This window comes from Penicillium bovifimosum (genome assembly GCF_028826915.1).
Source record: "Penicillium bovifimosum strain IBT 22155 chromosome Unknown utg000005l_segment0_segment0, whole genome shotgun sequence".
Lineage (NCBI taxonomy): Eukaryota > Fungi > Ascomycota > Eurotiomycetes > Eurotiales > Aspergillaceae > Penicillium > Penicillium bovifimosum.
In genome coordinates, this window is record NW_026622714.1 from 520910 (window position 1) to 536345 (window position 15436).

Sequence of the window (15436 nt, forward strand, 5' to 3'; positions counted from 1 at the left end):
AGAACGTGATCTTATCAGATCAACGAGCATCAAGCCGAGAAGTGGCGCTCTAAAAAGCTTGTTCCTTTCAGCCACTTGCGCGGGACTCTGGGGTCCCCGGATACGCCTTACCCGACTTCAACCTAACAACAGATATCATGACGTGCGTATAGTAAGACTCCAGGCCGTGAGTTTCTCATACCACTACGTGAAACAGCACCGATCCGTGGTGAGCTTGATGGAAGCTGACTCGGTGGACGCGACCTGGCAGTTTGCCAGCCATCAAGGAAAGAGCCCAACTGAAGACTCTCAAATTCTTGCCGGAGTCGAGTGAGCCGGGAATCGTTCCATCGAGCCCTCTCCAGGGACCTATGCTGTTGGAGACCATTCGCGAAGGCAAGGCAGATTTCAATCCGTTCGAGCTTGATTTCGAGCCCTCAGTCAGTCTGGATTTGGTGCCTGTCTGCATTTAGACAACTGGGGGATTTCCACGAGATCCTGTGGTGTGGATTTGTGGAGATTGGACTCCCAGATCACTCGTACTGTTGCTTTACTTGGAATGAAATTGATGAGAACCATATCTGCGTGCGACAGGAATTTGAGGCCGATGTAAACTTGAGGGCCGGCCTTGATATTTTGAACTCGTTCCGGGTTAGTGAGCGGGACACCTCAGGTAGATTTCCAGGACTCCAGGAGTGAATCGGATTTCTTTTGCTATCACACCCACACAGGACTTACAGTAGTAGCCTGCCTTTATCATCTGTTCAGGCTCTAGACGGACTTCTATATTGACTCGGGATATGCTCAGTGGAAGCTGTGTTGATTAACCTAGGCTGTTTTGTAACTATATCCTTTTGAATCATTTCCTTTACGAGATGCATATAGAATGTCCTTTGATGCATTCGTCATGGAACAAACGACTGATTTTCCTCTCCGGTCTGCGGCTGGTCTGAGTGTTCTGCTGAGCCGTCTTTCAGCTTCTACTTCGGTTTGAGATGGACGTCAGTACGAAATGTGCACCCCACGACTCATCGGGACACATTTCACTTGGTCATAACTCATGGTTGACTGAAACCATTCCATGGCCCTTGTAGTTGGTCCCAATCAATTAGCCAACTCACCAGTCAACCCAGGACACTCCATAATCCCATGTGTCATGTAGGTAGATACCGGAGTGAAAATGGGAGAAGACCAACCGTTTGAGAAAAGGAAGCTGGTGAGTTCTCCATCTAGCTTAGACCCTTGTTCAGACACGAAGGCCACTGGATACGGAGTCGTCGTGAAGTGTGACCCGTAAGGCAGCCTCAAAGCACAATGCGACACAATCCTCCAATACACTCGCCTTAAACGATCCGTTCATGTACAAGATAGCAGGCGCTTGTGTCGTTCCAAGATGTCATATTCAGTGCGCCCCAATGGTAGCTCTTGCGGTTTGCTGGTCTCGTGATTTGTCTCGTGATTTGTCTCGTGCTTTGTTATGCCCTCCTCCCTCCCTCCCTCTCACTTTCCATCACCCCCATTCATCGGCATCCTGTAGCTTTGCATCATAAGCTGTAGGCCCTGACACTGCACATGCAGAGACAGCCTGAACCTGAACATCGTACCTGTAATAGAGCCTGCGATACATGTTCCCATTTCTTGCTGCAAGCTTGCCATGTTTTTGTCCGACATCCACATCATCCGCATCATGAACCCTTCTCATAGTTGCGGGCCCTGATGCCACAAAGACTGCCTGACTCTTGATATCATACCTCTAACGGAGGCTGCGCTAGTCGAGCCTGTCTGCCTGCACGAGCCATTACAGAGTTATCATAGCCGATCATTGATATTATAATGCTGCCGTCCGTCACGAAACTATGTAGGCTGATCCCGGTAAAGAGCAGTCTTCCCTTGATGAGTCGCATAGGTAGCAGTGCCAGTAGTAGTTCAGAAAAGCGCTGCCTAATCAAGAATGACCCTATCCAGCGCGGCTGGGATCACCTCGCCGGCGCTTGCTCCGGACCACATCCTCAGAGGGCTCCCGCCCAATTCGGCGTCGCCTGAATCGCGGCGGCTGGGAGCACCTCGCCGGCGCTTGCTCCGGACTACATCCACAGAGGGCTCCCGCCCAATTCGGCGTGTCCTGAATCGCGGCGGCTGGGACCTCGTGACCGGAGCCATCTCTTTCCTGCTGAGGTATATGGACATGGTCAAGAGCTTTTGCCCAATTTGGCGTGTGTTCTGCTCGGCGCGGCTGGGAGGTTATGGCCGGAGACTTCTCTTTCCCGACGAGGCATGGATATGGTCGAGAGCTGCCGCCATATTTGGCGAGTCTCCCGCCGTATTTGTTGATTCTCATGCGCGTGGACGTGTTGCCTAGTCTGGATCAATCGACATAAATAGAGGATCTTCCCCAGTCCAATTCTTTTCTTTCTTCTCCTCCTCCCGTACTCCGTACATACTTTTATCATTGGGCATCTTCTCCTTGACATCATCCACAAGGAACGGAGCTCCGATTGTTCTCCGTGTGAGCAGCAAATGATGGAAGTCGGCTCACCTACTCGACGGGGATCCGACGGTAGCCGTCGGACGATGAACGGACTCGACTAAACGCCGAAGTAAGTTACCGATACCCATTTGAACTCGAACGACATGAACTGCTTGACAGCTAACGTGTTTGCCCTTTGGTATGACAGGTAGGCATATCTATGACCGTCGGCTGAGGATAGCCATCAAGGGCTGCTGCATGCCCTGCGCGTCCCAGTACAGGCATCCCGCCTGTCCAATACCAACAGTTGAAGAAGAGGGCCCCAAGACGGCCAACTTGACACCTATCTATGTCGCCGTGGGTCTTGCCGGTCTCGGTGCTGGTGTCTACCGCTACAGCAACACCGCTGTCGCCGAGCCCAAGGAGCGCCCGAAGGTCTTCAACGGCAAGGACTGGGTTGACCTCAAGCTGGCCAACATTGAGATCCTGAGCAAAAACACCAAGCGTTTCCGCTTCGAGTTCGATGACAAGGACGCTGTCTCTGGTCTTCCCGTTCCCTGTGAGTAGCACAACCTTGATCGCGTTCATCAGTTCCTCACTAACGATATACAGCTGGTGAACGGTGACTAGAACAGCCTGTCCAGCATCTGCCAGTCGACGAAGGAATCTGACAGTGTTGTACGCGCTTTGGCCATCGAGACCACTGGTGGGCTCATCCAAGAAGATCAGGATACTGGGTTTTGCAACCAGGGACGGTCGCCATACGTTCATGGACATCCAGCTGTTCCACGCACCCTGTCGATCGCTGGAGTAAGACGGGCGGCGGGCGGCCGTCGACCAGGATCGACCCGTTGATAGTACCCTCGGGTTTTGCGCTGAGCGAGCACATCGAGCAGGGTGGATTTACCGGCGCCAGAGGAACCCAACAGGGCACCGAGCATACCAGGCTTCACCCATCCGTGAACATTATCGAGGAGGACTTGGGCGCCAGTGGGTGTCTTGACGGTGTACGTGAGATTTTTCCGTTCTCTGCAGCCTCCATCCGCCCGATTCTGGATTTTTATGTACCGCGGAGCCACTTGGGGTTGATGAATCCCATCTTGGTTGAAGACTTTCCGAAGACTTCCCGAAGCAGACTGGCGAAGCTTATGTGTGGAGCGTGTGGAGTGGTATCTGTACGCCACTCAATTTCGCAGCATTACTCGCTACCATAACTTTAATGTGCTCTATGTCGACTACTGACGGCAGTGTCATCGGCAAGTCAGTTTCCGACGCCTATCAGCAGTTACGAGGAGAAACGTTCCCCACACTCCAGTTCAGACCTTCGACGGGAAAACGACGATTGGCGGGGGGTCGCAATCGAGGAGTTCGTCAAGGAACGCCAGGACCAAGTCATCGAGGTCATCGACGAGTCGGACGGGACTGGACCATGCTGACTTAGTCGGCTCTCCAGGTGGATTGTGGATGGATACTTGACGACCCACCGCCCAGCACCGCATGCTCATCGGCCGCGGCGGCGATACCCGCCGTGGCATCGAGTCCAAGTTCAACGTCACTCTGGACATCCCCAAGCAGGGGGGGGCGGCGAGGGGAAGTTGGAAATGGTGCCCACTAAGGACGCCTGGTGCAACTTCGGGTTAATGTGGGTGTTTATCCTCTTCAACATCGCCGCATGTCTTTCTCGCCTGGTGTACGAATGAATGTACATAGTTCTCCATTCTTGGAATTCTCTTACAATTATCGAGTTGAAGAATTCAAGATTCTATATTCAAATCTCCATTTTGCATACAAGAGAAAAGACCCTAAGCCTAGATCGTGACACAAATGCATACATCTATCTCTGCCATACAAATCCACCAGATTGTCACATCGTCGAGTGCCATGCCATACATTCATGGGAAATTGGTAATGAAACGTTATAAAATACCATTTAAAAACAGGGTACATTGGAAAATCATAGGATGGTTAAATGGTTTAGCTCGTGTGCGAGTAAAGGTAAACTTGAGCATCAAGATAGGGAAGGCAGGAGAAAAGTTAATCGCTTCATACAACGGGATGGGAAGGGAAGGGGAAGTTCAGGTAACCTCAATATCGAAAGAGGGAGAGGAAGGGAAAGATGAATAGCATCAAAATGGAAGGAGATAGAGAGGATGGGGTCCCCATTACCTACCAGTGGGTAGGCACTCCAGACCGCTCCTGGACCATCAGAATATCCCCGCGGGGGCTACGAGGCTTCTCCAATCTTCATCGCCTGCACCTCCACCCTCTGTACTAATCTACGGCCTCCCTCCTAAGTAACGCCGTCCGCTGCGACAGAAGTCCTTTGGGTCAAAGCGCGGAGGGTTTGCCTAGCGTAGTGCTTCGAGAGAGCTTTGGCACAGACGAATCCAACTGGCAGCGGCTAGCAGAGTAGGATCACGAAGAGGGACTAGCATTAGCCTGGCAATCGTGGTTTCCCATCGAAGGAGCCCTAGACACCCTATTAACCACTAGACCACTGGGGGGGGGAAGGTTAAATATAAGTACAATTTCCTCCTCATAAGGGAACAAATGGGTCACGGGGAATGTCACTGGGAGATTTAGATCGGCATCTTGGAGGCCTTATAGGGGGGTTGGGATATTCAAATTTAATACATAGAATCTGGGGATGGCTAGCTACCTGTTTGCGAAGTTATAGATTAATTGCACACGATATGGTGGTGGTTGATGGGAATATAACTTTCTTGGGTACATCCATCTCGAGACAAACATGAGCCTATTCAGAACACAACCTTATGCGGCTGTCATATGACCTCAACCTCGAGGCTGTGGGTTTGATTCACTACTTGTCAGAATTATTACTCTTTGAGCACATACCATTGCCTGGTTTTCAGGAGAATGGAAGAACATCGACACATGACCCACCAGCCAATACAATATCAGAACACCATCAAAGTCCTCTGCCATCCACACCAGTCTTCCCAAGGGCCAGTGATCAAGTCGAGTCTCGCATGCCTGGCTACAGTACGAATACCCACTAAGCCCTCAACACTTGACTACAGCCTAGAGTCTAGACGGAGGTCGTTGGACATCAGTGAACGTACTAGTTATATGCATTGCCGAATGCACAGCACTCGGCACTCCATGGATGGTATTCCCCCAATATATATCCCCTTTCATCGATCGATCGCCAAAGGCTATTGGTCGTTGATCTGCGAGATCGAACTCTCTTCACAGTGTATTCTTTCTTCTCAGGTCGTCTGGTCCATCTCACTCGATGGACCTTTGACCGCTGCTGTTAACCAGGTCAAAGAACTTATAGTCTAGTCCAGGGGACAACGGTGATAACTACAAGCTTCGATGCTATGGAAACCCACAATGCCTTACATTTTGACTCTCAAATTCCTATCTTTCGCAGAATCACTATTATCGACCCCCTCTCATCCTCTAACGTCTACATAATATGACTACCAGACAACATTCCGGCCGTATGCACATCTACATCCGACCTTGCATGCGCAATGGGTCAGTGTCCAGCGAAGAACGGGGACCCGCAGTCTGGAGACGGTGCGACGTCGACCTTCAACGGGGTTCTCACAGTCCCCCGCAAGGTGAGAGATGGCGCATCAAGTTCCTCAGGCGCGTTTTCAAGAAAAGCTCTACATGGTGCGCCCATAGACGCTATCGTTGAGATCACTGGCAGATGCAGTACTCTCCGTGTCGGTGGTTGATCTCGATATCTCAGTTGTCCGTGCTGGCATGCAATGCTGCAGCGGGACTATGCAGTCTCGAACTTCAAACTGGGGTAAACTTTTTGCCTTGGCTGACCTTCTCTCCGTGTACGATGTGCTATCCGTCGCTGAATGCTACGTCAACGGGGATTGACTTCAGAGTGACCGGTTGGGATGGTATCCATGGATGAAGTGTCTTAAGGATACGAGCCCATGACCGCTTTTGATGTGTTTACATGCTTCCATTACCAGCCGGTATTTGGGGAACTTGTTCTATATATTCCAGCGAATATACCTAACATAGTTACAGCCACGCGGGAAACTAGGTGATGGTCCAGACTCAAGTAGTAAGGTACGAAAGACAGACCTTCACTCGAAGTAGCTCGAGGGGAACAAACCCAAGCTCAACGGGTTTCACTTATTGCCACGTTGTCCGTTCACTTCAAACCAACCCTACCCACGAATCAACGCATCTCATCGCCTATTCATCTCCCACAAACGAGAAAACAAATATTTAAATCGAGTCCCCAACGAACCGGGTTCCCTTCCCCGCAACGGAAGCAAATACGCGCTCTGTTCTCGCATCCGGGAGCCGCTGCAGATGCAAGCAACGGCACCGTTTTGGATTCCGGTCTGTCAGATCAACTGTACTAAATTGCATCCTGGACTGAAGTCCGCTCTGCCGGGTCACACAACATAACCAACGGGCCCCTTGGTTTTCTGCAGGATAGCTCGCACAAGCCGACGGGTAGGCACATGTGCCTTATTTGCCTTTATGTTTTCCGCTAGCAAGGGTGACCGTGAATGTTTCGCCTTGGTGCTTAGTTGGGTTCAAATGTTTCAGAGCTTCCTCGATGCCCGAGTTCGCACATACACGGTTTCTCTGACTCTGTTTACGGAGTAGCGCTGTCTCTTATCTCATTCTTGTGTGTCTCTTTTTCTCCACACAGCGGCCCGACTGCAGATGCACGTCCTCGGTTGAAGGAATGCAGCTTTCCAGCTTTGGCTGGTAGCTCTGTCTATTTCCTTTCCTGGCGGATTCGTACATGGGTGCGTGGTAAGGAGGTCGGAGTTCCCGTTAGTGTCGCTGTGTCGCTCCCTTCCGAGTACCATAAGGTCTATCCGACTCTTGTGTATGTGCAAACTGGCCTCGAAATTTCAAACCTTTCCTCATGCAAGTATACATATATCTCCGTTCTGTCTCGGATAGCAGACTTGAGCTCACAAATCCGTCCTCGATATACCAGAACGCAGTTAACCTGTCTATAGCTATTGGCGCTCAGTCCTCAATCCCTACGCAACGGGTGTACGATGACTCTGTTTGTGATTTGCCCCGCTTGATTCGACTTGTCATTCTGACCCGTAATGCCTGCTTTTCGAGGGGGTGAGCGAGGAACAGCGAGCAGGAACAGGAGATCCAAACTTTGTACCACCTATATAGGTTCCTTTCCTAGGTATTCCTCCAATTCTCCGAGCTGAGATGTAGATATATCCTCGTTTGCCAATGGGCCCAGCCTACTCACCGGAAGGAGTTGTATACACCCCTTGGATTGGATCCGGAGTTACCAACGGTTTGCAAGGTTCTCATTTGCTCTAGCATGACACGAAGACGTTAGTCCGGGGCTGTATATCAACGGCAGTGAATCATATGTGCATTGTACTACTGCCCCCAACTACATGTATCCGCAGATGCAAGCACGGTAGCGTCTAAATCCAGAAATAGATTGTAAGCGCGAGAACAAGAACGAACAGGTTCTTCCAAAACGAGAAAAGCCCGCAACATTCGACTACTCTCTCTTCTACATGTCGTACCCACTACGCAGTAAAAGAAAATAAACAATAATCTCAAATCCTTGCTGTATATCGATCTGATTGCGAGTTTGATTCCTTATTTCCCAATCCCTCCTTCCCCGCTTGGTCCGATTGCGTCTGTTTCTGTTTCTGTTTCTTTTTTTTGGCTGTCTCGCGCAAATCGGTCCGTTCGCCTTCTTCCTGCCTCATTCCGACCCAAACACTCTGATTGTATCGGCTTTCGGCCCCGTGCAATTAGCCAGCTAACGGCGCGGACATCTGTTTGAATGTAAGTGATATAAAGTCCGTCCTGAGCCGGGGAAGGAGGGAGGGTATTAGTTCTTCAACTTCATCCATCTTCGTGATCTATAAGAAAATCAGATTATATACTCTTCCTTCCCTTCCACCACCAATCCACCTGTAACCTCGACTCTATACGAAGTATACACAATGCCCGTCGGCCCTCGCGTCTCCAAAGAAGAATTCATGCACGCCTTGGGTTTAAACCCGCAGGACCCGAATCATGAACAATACTACCGCGCCATGCGGGTAAGTACCTTTACCCCCATCAACCCACCTACCTCCGACATATAACTCATGCCTAATCCTACGCACAGGACGAAGCAATCATCGTCTACAACCGCATGAACCAAGATACATCCGTCCTCCTTGACAACGTCCGCGCCGACCCGGCAACCCGCCCCCCATTCTTCTGGCATCATATTCGACCGGATTGCCAGCGCTGGGCTATCCAAGAGATCTGGCACAATGCGGCGCCGTTCACGAGGGTACTATTCGATCGCGGCGCGACGAATGGCGAGTACGGACCGAATTGGGTGGCTGGGTGGTTGTTGTATAGTGTTTTTCGGTCTCGGGATGTGAGGAATAATCGGAATCGGAGGAAGGGGGAGGCGTCTGGGGGTGAGAGTGGTATGTATCTTGTACTGGGTCTGGGTTACTGGTTTGGCAGGGATAGGGCTAATGTTGTTTTAGATAAACGCAGACAGGAGGAGACGGCGCCGCCGAAGAAGGGGTATTATGATCCTGTGCGAAATGGGACGATATAGGTTAGGGCTTGGTTTTGTTTAGCTTCTTATCTGGGCTGTTAAGCTGTTTAATATTTATTTTGCATGAAGGAGTTTGAGATAAATGAGTTCAAGGTATGACCGGACTGTAGGTATAGGAATAAATGTGATGTCTAATGCAATGTACAAACGCTCATAGTACTCGAAGATCAATCAACATCAGTCTCCTTCTCATCAGAATCCTTCTCCTGCTTCTGTCGTCGCTCCGACTTCAACACCTCCGTCACCCGCTGATCCTGCTCATCAGCCCGCTCATCCCACTCAGCATCATACTCAGCCGCAATACTCTTAATCTCCCTCCGCAACGAATTCCCCTCATCAATCAACGTCTCCCAAAGCTGCAAATCCACCTTATGCAACTGATAAAGCTTCTTCTGCCTCGCACTGATCGTAAAGTCCAACGCAGACTTATACGAAATCTCCCGATTGTGATACAGAAACCACAAATAACCCCCCATCAACGTCGACAAACTCACCAAATAAGTAACAGGCTCCATAGTATCCCACCCCAAATCCGTCTCAAACGTCAACCGGTAAACGGTAAACCACCAGACAGCCAAAATCCCAAACCCACCAATCGCAACCCGCTGCGCACCCCGATGCGCCAACGCATCGCACTTCTCCTTGACATCCGCCATCGTTTGGATGCGGCGGGAGAGCTTGCGCAGCCGCATGCGGAGGTAATAGGTGCGCTCGTTGAACGACGGCACCGCAACGCGGATCTGGCTTAGACCCGACGGTGCGCCTTCGATCGTGATGATAAACTCTTGGGCCCGAGCTGCATCCCGGATGAAGTCGCCCACCTCTGTGGCTTGGGACCAGCGGACAAAGCGCTCGGGTTCGCCGTCTGCTGGGGACTCGCTCATGTGGCGTGGATAGCTGTAGGTTTCGACGTCTTCTTCGCGGGAGCGGCGGTGTTGAATGGGGCCGTGGCCGAGAGGTTTGGAGCCGCCGGCGCCGTCGTTGCCGGGGACGTAGTCCGCGTCTGTGTGGTTGTGGGTTGCTTCGATGTCTATCTCGTCTTCGATGCGCTTTTTGGGCCTGATTGCGTTGTCTTCGTGTTGGAGGGCGATGAATGATACTGCTGGTGGACGGAGCTTGTCGGTTTGACCTTTGATTGGGGGTAGTTCGGATTGGATTAGTCGCTCCAGGTATGAGAGAGGCTGCTGAGGGTGGACGAGGATGGCTATGGGCTCGATTTCTGACTAGGTGTTAGTATATTCATGCGGATTTCGGTGTGGACCAGACATGGACATTACCTTTATCATGGCCTTGGTTGCCAATTGTCGTTAAAGGAATGATCAACTTGAACAGCCGCGATGGCGTCGTCAACATTTTGCCTATTACAACAGTCAGCATTATCACCCAACACTAAGTGTATTGACTCATTGCTACCTTTGGTCATCCTTTGAGGAGAGGTCTCCCTGGTCGGATCCCTTTCCCCTTCACCCTCCTCACTCGGCTGCTTCCCCCCTGAGCCTTAAATTTCTCCAACAGCTCCTCGGACTTCCAATCATTCCTTGGAACCAATGTATGATCTGCTTTGCTGAAACTCCTGGACTGAATCCACGTCCGATCCCGCGAAAGCGCAGTCGGCCACACGCATCCCGGCCTCGTCAACAGTGTGGCCGAAGTTTTGAGTCCTTCCTTCCCAATGGATATCCCCGAGAATAGACGCATATTCCTCGATGAAGCAATGGATCCATTCATTCCAGCGCAAGTCTTTAGCCCCGCCGGGCCAAACCTAGGCGAAGCTGCAGCTCCGCGTTGCAATATTCTCCCTGTCGCCGCAGACACGATAGGGGTGCAATTCCGCGTCGGAAAATGCATTCTGTGAATTCTGTTGTCCTTCCAATTGATGGCTGTTTATGTTCACGTCGCGTTGGGAGGAAGTGGGTATAGTCTATAGATTCGAGGTTGGGCAGGCGTCAAAAGCTCAAGACATGACGAAGAGGCGTTTCAAGTACACGTGTGGGGAATTATGAACGATATTAAAGAAAAGGAGCCAAGAATAGGCTAATAGCGCAAGCAAGACGCAGTAAACTAGGCCAAGTCCAGATACGAAACAATCGATCTTCAAGCTTCGTGCCTTGGAATCTCCTGACGTCACAGAGCGGTGTCGGTCTGGCCACTTTGAGGCGGTGTCACAGCTCCGGTGTGGCGGTGCGAAACTACATGCTGTCATGGGTCGATCTGATTGGTCACAATGTAGATTGTGCTCGCTTTTGGGTATCTCGACATTAGTAGCTCGCCTTTGACCTGCCAGGCTGCAAGGGAGTAGAAAGTGTCAATTAGGGTGAAGCAGGCCAATTCTGTTGGTATGTAATGAGATTCGTATATCTCCAGGACTTGTATAGTCTAGTCCCTCCAAGAGATGCTGGATCTACTAGAGAAGATGTGATCATTCTACTGTTGAGATACAACTAGAAAATCAGAGATCGCGCATAATATCCTGCACAGCCTTCGCAGCGAACCGTCTGCGCTCTCCTTCTGGTAGCTCAGAGCTCATATCTAACAGCCGAGTCAGTATCAAGGGCAAGTATAACGAGTCATCCACATCGTACCTTTGATAGCCTGCATGCGCATCATCAACGCCTCCATACTCTCAACATCAATCTCATCCTCGGCATCATCATGACCAAGGTCTTCTTCATCACCATCCCCGCCTCCACGCTCAATAGCCATTCGCAAACCGAACATCTCGCGCTCCAATTCGGAGACTTCATCACCAAACCCACGCGAGCTACTCATACCTAATAACTGATCTTCAAGATCATCCTCCGAATCCACACCAGAATCATCCCCAAGACCAGAGGCACCACTAGTCATAGACCAATCATGCGTTTCAAGAACCTCCCTGATGCGAGGCATACCCTCACGTTCTGTATAGAGTTAGCACCAAGAGCACAAGCTCCCAACGAAAAAAAGCATAACCCACCTCCATACTGATTCCGTGTCTCAACCTCCATAACCTCCTTCGGATCCCACTCAACAACCTCCCACCCCAACAACCCCATATCAAAAAGTTGATCCTCCCACCACGCAACCGAAAACGGCGCCTCATTCCCACCAAGATCCTCATCATCAACACCAAGCCCCAACCCTGCACTCGAACCCTCTGACATCTGTTGACCAGCAATCCCCTTCCTTCCCCCTACCAAGACCAAAACCCCCGGCACATCCCCGACCCCACCGCGCTCCTCATCAATCCTCTCCTTGACGGCGCCGACGCCGCGCATGAGATCCCGCAGCGCGCGCACATCACCCCGCTGCGTGGGGTCTACATCCTCACTACCGGGCGGTGGGGAGGGTGCATCGCTTGGGTTATGCGCGCAGACTACCAGAGCACCCACGGCTTCACGGACGATTTCGGCGTCTGCGCTTAGGAATTCTGTTTTCCATTGCTCGGCTGTTGGAGCGGAAGGGGTATCTGCATGCTGGTTCTCGAGGGGGATCTCGTCAACCCAGACGGGGACTTCGGTTGTGTAGTATTTTGTTGAGAGGCGGAGGGGGCTGTGGGTTGTGTAGCCGGCGAAGGTGGTTGTTGGCGTTTGGTCTGTTGATTCGGATTGGGGTGGGGCTGTTGGTTGTTGAGGCGGGTCGAGGACGGGGACGCCGGTTAGAGAGTGCAGGAGTGGTGGGATGATTGAGAGGGAGTGGGAGGTTGGTGTGAGGATTAGGAGGCGTCGTGGGTTGGGGATGTTCTTGGCTTTGGGGTTTGCGGAGGCGGGGTCTGTGGGTGGAGAGGTCATTGTGCTGGCTGTTCTGGGTAATAGCCAGTCTAATTCGTCTCTTTGTGTACTTGAGGGTGGAGATTGGCCCAATTCAGGGTATTGGGTGCGGTTGCTTGGAGAGGGTGGTGTGTTGGAAGGGTAAGTTGTCCCCCGCATCGAGGAAAAAGTTGCGGAGTGGATAAACACATGTCACTGCTTAGTGGATAGTGTCAGGTTGCCTACCACGTCTACTACTGATATCCTATTGTTATGAAGGCATTAAGCTCACTTTCTGTATGGACTTCGTGTTACGCATGATTTGCACCTGTGTGGGAGCGACCGCCAAATGCTTGATAGGGCTCAGAGGTTAGAACCCAACGCTAGAGATCAGAGAATACGCCATTAGCCTGGAACATAGGAGATAAATGTCGGGTATTGATTCATTCATTGAACAATGATCTGGCAAGGCTTCCACAAGACATAGCAGCCAATTTTCTAAGAAGTCGTGAGATCAAAAAAGCCCGAAAAAGAAATCCCCTTGGAACCAGAAAAAAACAAAGAAAAAAACGCCAACCACTCTGACTTTGTGAGGTCTTGAAACTGCGATTTCATCTCTTCCACATCACACCTAACCGCGACCGCGCTGGCCACGCGCACGCTGCACTGTAGCCTTACCACGCGCCAAACCGACACCGCGCCCGCGCTGGCCTCGTGAACGGAACATAGGAGCATTGCTAGAGGAGGAATTGAGTTAGTGGACCTGGAAATGCATTTGGAGAATCGCGATCAAAAAGCTAGGTGTCAGGTCCAACGTACCGGAGCATGTCAGGCACAATGAAGAATCGCACGTGGCTGCCGCGGATGTAGACCTGGTCGAGGTGGGAGACACGGCCATCGCGAGCAGTGACAGTGATATCCTTGAGCTGAACGTTCATGTTGTCCTCGGCTTCCAAAAGCTTCCCTCGGTAGACGACACCAGATGTGATCTCAAGCGTCACGACATGGCCCTATTAAAAAACGACGTTAGCCCTATGTCATGCGATCGTCGATGACTCCATCCATATCTAACTGCATGCATCCGTTTCCTCCACAAGACATAGGGGAGTGTAACACACCTGCGCTTCGTTGAGGAGCTTGATCGGGATGCCGATCGTGGAGGTGAGCTTGCCCATTTTGAATGTGTGACAGCGAGCGATTGAAAGTGAAACGAAGTGAAAAATCAAGACCCAAAACTGCCCTGGCGTATAACAAGGGGACAGAACAAGGCAATGGGTGTTCGTGGGGTGATGGTGGGACGGTGATGAGGTCGGAGATGGTCGAGGTTAGAGAAAGGCGAGTTTTGCGGCTAAGCTCGTCCTCTCCGCTTTGGGCTCCTCACCAAACCACTTACATCGAAAAGAAGCAAAAGGTCAACATAACACTCCGATGACAGTTCACTTCTCCTATCAACATATACAATTGCAAAGCTCTCTACAATGGCCGGCTCCCCAAATTCAAACCTGCGCGGCTTCAACCACGCCGTGCAAACCCTCCTCAAACAACCAACCCAATTCCTTCCACACCTCACCATCCCAACCTTCACGCACCTCCCCGAGAACCTAGGACCACACCTAGTGAATTCTCGAAAACCATCCCCAACAATGCCGGAGAAAGTAGCCCGCACACCCACTATTCGCGCTCTGGTGCTGGATAAAGACAACACGCTCTGCGCCGCGAAAACAACCGTCTTCCCTCCACAGATCCTTTCCAAGCTCTCCTCGCTGCGCACCTCACCAACCTCTCTATTCAACCAAACTACAAACCCAAACTCAATTTTGATTGTCTCCAACCGCGCCGGCAGCCACGCGAGCTTTGACGGCGAGGTAGACGAGCTGGAAGCGCAGTTGGCGCATCTACGCATTCCTGTTTTCCGGCTGCCGGCCGGCACGGAGAAGAAACCTTTTTGTGGGGATGAGGTTGTGCAGTGGTTCCGGGAGCGTGGGGTTGTTGGGTCTTCGAATGAGATTGCCGTTGTGGGGGATCGGCTGGGGACTGATGTGCTTATGGCGGGCATGATGGGGTCTTGGAGTGTTTGGTGTAAGGAAGGGGTGTTTGATGTTGGGGAGGCGGGGAAGCCGGAGCGCAATATTTTGGAAAAGATGGAGGTTTGGATTGAGAAGTTCCTTAGGACGAGAGGGTATGAGGCACCGTTACCGAAGGGGTGGGAGAAGGAGAAGCAGGTATGAGGCATGCGATGCTGGGTTGATGTTCAAAGTTGAGATACCCTTGTAATACTACTGGCCATTATTGCCCTTGTACACTAGAATCAGACTAAGCTCCAGCTACAATCTATAAAATCCGTGTGCGATACAAAATGAACTGATTCAGAGCCTAGCGTCAACCCTCATTGGGCACTCGTGTACCGCCGGTGCAACGCCGTCCTATGTATATGATCTGGCGCAGAGGATATCACAACTCTGCAAAGCCCACAGGAATAGCACTGACTGAATGTCAGACCCAACAGGTGCCGACAGGACAAGCTCATGTGCGAAAAAGTCTTCAGACACTATACCCGGGAGACGAACTATTGTAGCCCAACAGGAGCGCAGGCCAGGTATCAGTATAGCACAGCAATCCTCGAAGGAACGCGAGAGCAAAGCAAACAAATGAGAAAGTGGAGAAAAATGGAGTCACCGTGCAAGTCGGGCTGTT

The 15436-nt window shown here is 51.3% G+C and overlaps 9 protein-coding genes across 9 annotated transcripts; 6 read left to right on the plus strand and 3 right to left on the minus strand.

Moving 5' to 3' along the window:
- Positions 1–137: 137 nt before the first annotated feature.
- On the plus strand, positions 138–452 carry N7515_005363 (AMP-dependent synthetase/ligase; the record flags this gene model as incomplete). Its single annotated transcript, XM_056666107.1, has 2 exons — positions 138–142; positions 251–452. The coding sequence occupies 2 exons, from the start codon at positions 138–140 to the stop codon at positions 450–452; spliced, it is 207 nt and encodes a 68-aa protein (XP_056519703.1).
- Positions 453–1930: 1478 nt separating this feature from the next.
- On the plus strand, positions 1931–2338 carry N7515_005364 (uncharacterized protein; the record flags this gene model as incomplete). The annotated part of the gene is made up of 1 exon (XM_056666108.1): positions 1931–2338. One exon carries the CDS (start codon positions 1931–1933, stop codon positions 2336–2338), a length of 408 nt encoding a protein of 135 aa, XP_056519704.1.
- Positions 2339–2704: 366 nt separating this feature from the next.
- On the plus strand, positions 2705–3013 carry N7515_005365 (uncharacterized protein; the record flags this gene model as incomplete). Its single annotated transcript, XM_056666109.1, has 1 exon — positions 2705–3013. One exon carries the CDS (start codon positions 2705–2707, stop codon positions 3011–3013), a length of 309 nt encoding a protein of 102 aa, XP_056519705.1.
- Positions 3014–5946: 2933 nt separating this feature from the next.
- N7515_005366 (uncharacterized protein) lies at positions 5947–6310 on the plus strand (the record flags this gene model as incomplete). Its single annotated transcript, XM_056666110.1, has 2 exons — positions 5947–6036; positions 6104–6310. 2 exons carry the CDS (start codon positions 5947–5949, stop codon positions 6308–6310), a joined length of 297 nt encoding a protein of 98 aa, XP_056519706.1.
- Positions 6311–8397: 2087 nt separating this feature from the next.
- N7515_005367 (uncharacterized protein) lies at positions 8398–9014 on the plus strand (the record flags this gene model as incomplete). Its single annotated transcript, XM_056666111.1, has 3 exons — positions 8398–8496; positions 8565–8877; positions 8941–9014. 3 exons carry the CDS (start codon positions 8398–8400, stop codon positions 9012–9014), a joined length of 486 nt encoding a protein of 161 aa, XP_056519707.1.
- A 167-nt stretch (positions 9015–9181) lies between these two features.
- Positions 9182–10367, minus strand: N7515_005368 (uncharacterized protein; the record flags this gene model as incomplete). Its single annotated transcript, XM_056666112.1, has 2 exons — positions 9182–10233; positions 10292–10367. The coding sequence occupies 2 exons, from the start codon at positions 10365–10367 to the stop codon at positions 9182–9184; spliced, it is 1128 nt and encodes a 375-aa protein (XP_056519708.1).
- A 1096-nt stretch (positions 10368–11463) lies between these two features.
- On the minus strand, positions 11464–12784 carry N7515_005369 (adaptin-binding domain-containing protein; the record flags this gene model as incomplete). The annotated part of the gene is made up of 3 exons (XM_056666113.1): positions 11464–11543; positions 11597–11914; positions 11971–12784. The coding sequence occupies 3 exons, from the start codon at positions 12782–12784 to the stop codon at positions 11464–11466; spliced, it is 1212 nt and encodes a 403-aa protein (XP_056519709.1).
- Positions 12785–13373: 589 nt separating this feature from the next.
- Positions 13374–13917, minus strand: N7515_005370 (putative small nuclear ribonucleoprotein SmD3; the record flags this gene model as incomplete). Its single annotated transcript, XM_056666114.1, has 3 exons — positions 13374–13479; positions 13562–13752; positions 13861–13917. 3 exons carry the CDS (start codon positions 13915–13917, stop codon positions 13374–13376), a joined length of 354 nt encoding a protein of 117 aa, XP_056519710.1.
- A 303-nt stretch (positions 13918–14220) lies between these two features.
- Positions 14221–14970, plus strand: N7515_005371 (phosphatidylglycerophosphatase; the record flags this gene model as incomplete). Its single annotated transcript, XM_056666115.1, has 1 exon — positions 14221–14970. The coding sequence occupies one exon, from the start codon at positions 14221–14223 to the stop codon at positions 14968–14970; it is 750 nt and encodes a 249-aa protein (XP_056519711.1).
- Positions 14971–15436: the final 466 nt, after the last annotated feature.